Source organism: Mus caroli, chromosome 8 (assembly GCF_900094665.2).
Source record: "Mus caroli chromosome 8, CAROLI_EIJ_v1.1, whole genome shotgun sequence".
Lineage (NCBI taxonomy): Eukaryota > Metazoa > Chordata > Mammalia > Rodentia > Muridae > Mus > Mus caroli.
The window spans coordinates 12,243,562-12,251,061 of record NC_034577.1 but is presented as its reverse complement, the minus strand read 5'-3'; the positions used below and the strand labels follow the sequence as shown (position 1 = coordinate 12,251,061).

Here is a 7,500-nt window from a genome sequence, read left to right as displayed (position 1 = left end):
GAACATATCTGTTAACCTTGGGCCAGTGGCTGTATTAATTTTCACTGGGAAACACACATTACTCAGCACCTTTGGTTTAGTGACAAAAAAGACAACCAGCAATTCAGGTAACTTGTTAACAACAACAACAACAACAGCAACAACACCCTCCATTTGAGGACTAGATAGAGCTAGAAAATGACACACATTTTCAGAAAGAAAAGCCAAACCAGAAGAAATGTGTCCCAGCCCCCACGCCAAGCTTCGTCGTGATATCCAGTCTGTATGTGATTGTGTAAAGTACCTTGATTGTTAACANAGCCTTTCACTTTGGAATGTCCTTCTGCCTATTTATCATGTGCCTTATTAGCACGGTTAGTGGGGAAATGATTCAAATGGAAGATGATGAATTTGTTATGGCAAGCATCAGCCACCATCCGAAGTGTGCTTCCCGCAAGNGACCTTTGACCTCTGTGACATTACTNTGACACCCCATGTTAGATGCATTTGGCACTTTCAAGTGAATGATATCACCAATTTAGAATGAAAGTCTTTTTCCTCGGCCACTTCATCCCCTCTCTCGGGAACACTGGAGTGTGTTCATTTTGACCAGCTGTGTCCAGCTTTCCTCCCTGTTATTGTCCTTTCTCGTTGGTGTCCCCCAGAGTCATTCTTACAGTAGATGGGATGTTTTTAGCACATGTTGTATTATGACCCGGGTACGGCCTCCAGCTTCAGGTAAATGCCTGCTGATGGCGAACGGTCAGTTCCAGGTTACAGGCACTTTGGGATATAAATGGATATTATTCTCAGTGCTCACCTTGGAAATGAAAGCCTGATTACCATTAGTCACCACAGATTTCAGCATTTCTTAGCCTACCTGGGCACAACCTACAGTCACAGAGAAAGTAGAAATAATCATATCCCTTAGACCCACATAAGAAGCTGATAAGGATGGAGAAATAACTTTAAAGACAAACAATAATGAACAGCTTCCAACAATGTGCCTCACTAGCTTTTAAGAGACCCAGACATGGCTTTTCATAGCTAAGGGTGCACCTGGGAGAAGCTGCCTCCCTCTAGGTGTTCCTTTGTCTTTTATTAGAAGGAGATGTTTGTTTTTCTTGAGCTGTGTGCTGAAATACCACCTCCAGGAAGGACCCCTTTAAGTTCTGGGATGTTCCATTTGCACTAAGGAATTGCCTACGTGAAGATAGCAGCTATAATTGTNTAGTCAGCCCTGTCTCATAGTCTCAGTCCTTTCAGGTCCCATGGACCTGAGAGGCTAAAGCTACTGTCCTGAACACAATGCTGTGATTTCTTCTACCAGGAACTGGCAGCCCTCTCTTTTTCTTCCTACTGGTGAATTCCATCAGTGTGTCACCAGGAAGTTTGAGAGGTCATATCTGGTAGAAAACCCTTCCTGTTAAGAAGGGGGCAGGATGTTATTTCTCTCCAATTGGTACCAGTTCTTGAAAAAAAAAAACATCAGGTGCATTCATTTGTCTTGGATTATGTATTCCCACTTCTACTTTATTATGTGCTCAGAGCCCACCCCCACTCTATCTCTCATTCAACATTCAAGCTGGGTTTTCATGGTTTTAATTATAGTTTTTCCAGACTCCTCCAGTCGGGGGCAGGGATAAGGAGTGGTATTGGCTAATATTCTGAAGAAGACAAAGAACAATTTAAAAATCTCAGAGCTTCAGGAAGATGGATATTTAAATCCTTGGACTCTTGCTTGGCACAGAAGGGATGCTGTGTATGCAGAAGGCCCCAGCAGAGTTGCCCCACAGCAAAAAGCTTTCTCCTGGCAGCTGTTTCTCTATCATGCCTATGTTTATGTTCCAACTGCGGGAATTGTGCATCTTAGGTATATACAGAGCATGACTATACATCATTGTCTAAGAGAAATCTGGATTTCTAGAAATCTCCCCTGCTTAGGGTAGAAACAGAACAAGGAATAAGGACAGAGCTATAGCTCTGAGAGGCCAGTGACATTGGCTCAGGTCAAGGCCCCAGGACAACAAGGCTCCGGTGTGGAAGGACAGTAAGACAGAAACAGAGAGCTAAGACACAAGCGAAGTCTTCAGATGAAGAGGAAGACAGATGGGAAAGATGCTCGGGCAACTGACATGGTTCACAGGTCTTGACACACTGAGTTTTGATGGATCCCAGGAACATACAGCAGGGAGCAAGCCTCCAGAGTCTTAAAAAAAGCAGGTCCCTGTGGTGCTGTTTGCAGTTTCAAAGAAAATGAACAGAGGGAGGGAAAATAAACTAATAGGCATAAATGAAAGAAGGAGACTTCTGAAATTATGGAAAGAAAGTCCACATGTGTTGCAACCTATAGCCCAAGCTGATCTGGAACTCAATATGCACAATTCTGCTGTCTTAGCCTCCTGAGTTATAGGCATTTGTCACCATGATAAAGCATATTCTCTCCANCCCAATCCCCCCCAAAATAATCAGCTATATCAAATGTTAGATCCTGTTCCTGTTCCTCTTCTTTGGCCCCTAGAGCATAGCATCTAGTCTCTTTTGAGTGTGATCTTCTGCCAGGCATCCAGAAGCAGTGTACTGATCGCTGATCCCCACAGAGGCTCAGTTAAACAGGTCACTGCCACACCTCCCTGGGTACTGGGGTTCTGTCCTTCTTCTGCAACCCTGTTACTTTTCTCCTCAGGTTGGAAGCACTGTGTTCTTCAGATGTAGAAAAGGGTACCATATCCAAGGCTCCACGACGCGGACCTGCCTTGCCAACCTCACATGGAGTGGGATCCAGACAGAGTGCATACGTAAGTCCCAGTTCTTCCTTCACAAATTCAGTTCCAAATGTCTTCAAAGAGGTCACCTCCCAGAGAAGCTGTGGAGAGAAGTGGGGTTGTTTAGTCTTCATTCCCTAACTTCAAATTTGTACATCTCTCAAAATGCTCCTAAAATGAGTCAAAAGAACAAGGCTGAGGCCTTAATGACAATGATGATCTTCAAGCCTGAGGTCTGATCTATTAGAAACTGCTGGGGAGTTGGGGGCAGGAGGCAGCAGATGACAGGAAACTAGGTTCCCAGGGGAAGTGAGGCAAATGCCAGAAGCCCAAGATGAGAAATAATGTCAAGCTCGGCATCATTGGGCAGAAGATCCCTGAGCACGTGACCATCCTTGATGAGCACGTGGCCATCCTTCGCTTTGTTTACACTCCATTTACTGAATCAAGGACTGAACAGGAGACAGTGTGTAAACTCAGCGCAGTAGTGTAGCCATAGACATTGAACAGGGATGGATGGAGTAAATTTTACTTNGTGATTCAATCATGAGAAAGGGCTGTAACGAAGCTGAACTAAATGATTCATGTCATGCACCTCGTACATTAGGCAAGCCCATGCCTTGCTGTGGCAAGCATAAAAGTATTAGCTGAATGCCGTGCAAAGCTATTGTAATGGCAAGTAAGATGGGATTTGTTGGTTTTTTGTGTTTTGTTTTGTTTTGTTTTGTCAGAATAATCATGTGTGCATTTATTTCAAAGCTGACATAGCTACTTCACTACTCAGTCATGTGGAGAAGCTACGTACATATGTGTGCACAGTCATTTGCCCTCACACTAGGGTGTGCATATGTGTGGTATGATCCTTGCTATAGTGAAGGAATAAAGGGTGGAAATTTGCTAAAATATGAACCATGCACAATGCTTAAAACAACTAAATTCACAACTATAAACCTGCTAGCTTGTTTAATGACCATTTCCAAGTGCCTATCGGAAGACATGTGTGGGGTTTACAAGATTATTTGTGTTTGTTTCCAAATTATATTTTTAAAAGAAATAAGAGCTTACAATTTTATAAATAAACTTCTAAAACACGTCAAATTTTAATATTCATTTAGTTATACACTAAATATATACGATGTTACCTNACAAGCATATATATGAATATGCCCTGGTCCACATATGTTAGCTCATTTCTGTGATTTGTTAACTAAGGATTTTTAAAAATTTATTTTCATTTTATGTGTACATGATATTTGTGCATTTGTCAGTGTGAGTATTGCTACATGTGTGTGGGTATGCACAGACTAGAAGGTGCCAGATCCCTAGAGCTGAATTACTAGGAAGCTGTGAGCCACCTGGCGTGAATACTGGGAGCAACTTAAGCCTTCTAGGAAAGTGGCAACTGCTCCAAAACACCTAGCCATCTCTCCAGCCCCACATGAAGAAATAATATATTACTTCTCTTGTATTATGCCTTATTATTCTATTTTTTAATCAAAGCTAGAATCTGTCCTCTAAATTAATGTACATAATTATACACATATATGTATATGCATATATACAGATATAGGTATATATGTTTGTATATACTTCCCACAACCCTAAGTTCATAACCTTTTGTAGATGTTTCCTGTTAGTTCCTATGGACATATGTAACNTAGTCGTTTTACAACAAAGAAAGAGCCCCATTGTTTTTTAATGGACTAAATGCCTTTTCAGCCCATGCTTGCCGACAGCCAGAGACCCCAGCGCATGCAGATGTGAGAGCCATCGATCTTCCAGCTTTTGGCTACACTTTAGTCTACACCTGCCATCCTGGATTTTTCCTTGCTGGTGGATCTGAACACAGGACGTGTAAAGCAGATATGAAATGGACAGGAAAGTCACCTGTTTGTAAAAGTAAGTCCCTGGTCCAGGTGTGAAGTGCACTTCTAAAGAGCAAGGAAGAGCTGCCCCTGTGGTCAGGCTAGTGTGCAGGTCAGGAGACCCTCAAGAGATGTTGTGATGGAGCAACAGTAACCTGCTCTTGGTGTTTCATAGTGTCTGGGCTCTGTGTGCTTGGAGTGTANATAGCAAGTGTCTAAAACAAGGGCCAGGATTGAACAGATACGTAGACTTTGTTACTGAGTTGTAAGCTGCAGAATAAAGGTTTTTGGATGAAGAAAAACATTGAGTTAAAAATAATGAGATATGATATATCAGAAAACACATTCCTTTAAAATGAAATCAATCAGTCAGTCAGTGTCCTCAACAGTCTCGGCATATCCTGTATCATTTTTAAGACCACAATCAATTGGGTCAGGTGAGACTCCCATATTTCTATTATTGATATTGGTTCTATTGAAAATTGCAGATACAATTAGCATGGAAATAGTGCCTTTAAACACTCACAAGTGCATTTGTTCACTAAGGGGAGTCTCAGTTGGAGCTGATGGGTAAAGCTATCAGCATCTGACCCAACATACCCTGTATGGCAATCCCTGGACAATCAATGGGTATAGACCTGTCAGAGAACCAAGGTACCCCAACTTCAGCTTGAATTCCCTGGAGCAAATTGTTTCACAGTTCCAAGTTAGAGTCTCATTCCTGACCATTATTAGAGGAGAAGAAACATTTAGAAAATAGCTTGCAGTTTAATAGAATGCTATGGAAACTGAGGGCTTAGAAATCTAACTTTGACCAGATTCCATAATGTACGGGGAAAGGATGTTGACATTCTTCAGTATTAACTTATAAATCCACAGGTTTGGTGGGATCAAATAATGAGGGATTGAGACATTTTCCTAGCTTGGGATATTTCCTGCAAGTGGAGGCAAAGTCCACTCAGAAGCTCTCAGGAAGTCCCCCTTGGCCACCCTCATTTGCAAGGCTCTCTGTTGTAGCACCTTTAGTATGAACCAACATGCTAGAGGCACGAACACGGGGCTAACCACTGAGATCAGCATTTCCACAAACACAAGGATATTGTGCTGGGTACACCTGGGTCTGAAGTGTCTATGCATACAATACTTACATTTTGTACATTTTTAAGAATCCAGAGAAAGGAGAGTCACTGCAGTTTGACATTTTTTTTCAACCTGATTCCAAAAAAAAATAAATGTTTTTGCAAATGATAATTTGTCTTTTTACTTGTAGGTAAAGGAGTGAGAGAAGTTAATGAAACAGTTACTAAAACTCCAGGTTTGTATACCAGAAGAGTTCTAGCTTTCAAGCTCATTTGTTCTCAATCCTGCACAGTGAAATGATTTTTAGAATTTAAATTTCTGAATCCATTGGTCCACACCTACACACATCTCGATCCATCACCCTAATAGCTTATTAGTAGAACGTCACCACAGAAACGGAAGCCTTTGGTGTGATCACAGGGCTTCTATCACATTAGAAGACACATTGGGCATTTTGATCCCACATGTGGTATGATGGAGAGCCTTATAAATAGGGTTGCAATCCCCCTCCTCGAGGGAGTTAGCACACATAAGGCATTTGACAGCTTGAAGGTTGTTACTTGAGCAGTTTAAATGTGGTGCCCTATTTTTGTCAGTATCTCCATAATTCCGGGTTCCTCTGTCTTCCAGAATGAAAGTTATAGCCTGCCATCCTATATGGCCCCTTGCTAAATGAATCATGTGTAGAATCCAATGGATATCATGCTATTCCCAGGGCAACGTATCACAGTTGGAAACTATCTGCCTACAAGATCTGTATTAGAACTTTAAATGTGCTTTGAATGAACAAAATATATCCCCACATTTTGTTTTAAGTTGTGTTTGACTTTGCTGCTAACCAGAAATAGTAAAACTTTGTAAATATACAAAATGACTTGACTAGTGTTTTGCTTACTCAGATTTAGCCCTAGTTTATTGGATATAAAACTCTTTTTCAGAATCTACCTGGAAGGCTGTGTGCAAGACTGATCGTTCAAAAATGCTCCCTACTCCTTTAAATCTCGNTTAAGGAAAATACCTAGCAGTGGGAATAAGGGACTCTCCCTGCTCTACATGGGAGAAATAAAAATATGCTTTGATCTCTTGAGTTATCTGAAGTATAACTTATATATCAATGACAACGCCAACACTCTTCAAGGCAACATTTACCTCTGGGGAACTAAACATAATATGCTTTTGTCATTGTAGACTTTCACCCTGATTTCTATTTGCAAACTTCATGTGATGGATATTGAAATAGCTACAAACACCTTTATGGGCACAGTCATTAACATCAATGGGTCTTCTATCCTTCTCTCCAAAGGGGAATGCTAATTAAACCAGATTCTGGCCAGGGTATAATATACTANAGCTTAGCAAACTAATCCTTGACTTATTCTTGCACATGACCAGCAGTGAGAGAGTGGAATGAGAAGCAGCTCAGATGAAGGCATCTCCTTCAGAATTAATGATCATAGTTCAACTCAGATATTGAGATATGATCCAAGCCCTAGGTTCTTCTTAATTCTACACAGCCAGGCTGTCCTGTCAAAGTAGTTCATCCACAGTGGTGGCTTGGGGCAATAGTTGGACCATATGCAACATGAAGATTCTAAGTGGTAAATGGTTAAGATAGAGACAATTTAAGTAATATAAAGTAAGATACTTTGTGGTATTTGGTTAAAATGAGAGGTTTCGTTAAGGCCATTTATAAATAGAAATCTTTAATATTGGTTATTTACAAGTATCTTAAATACTTGCACTGATACACATCAGAGTTTTACTAATTTAACTTTATGCCATTCTTATCTTCATCAATAAGTTGGGTGTAC

The 7,500-nt window shown here is 40.9% G+C and overlaps 1 protein-coding gene across 1 annotated transcript in view; it reads left to right on the top strand.

Moving 5' to 3' along the window:
- Nucleotides 1-7,500, top strand: part of Csmd1 (CUB and Sushi multiple domains 1) — a 1,596,626-nt gene that overhangs the window by 1,574,372 nt on the left and 14,754 nt on the right. The window contains exons 59-61 of the mRNA XM_029480674.1: nt 2,666-2,777; nt 4,464-4,643; nt 5,880-5,924. Coding sequence (XP_029336534.1) covers nt 2,666-2,777; nt 4,464-4,643; nt 5,880-5,924 — 337 coding nt within the window. The remainder of the gene's footprint in view (nt 1-2,665; nt 2,778-4,463; nt 4,644-5,879; nt 5,925-7,500) is intronic.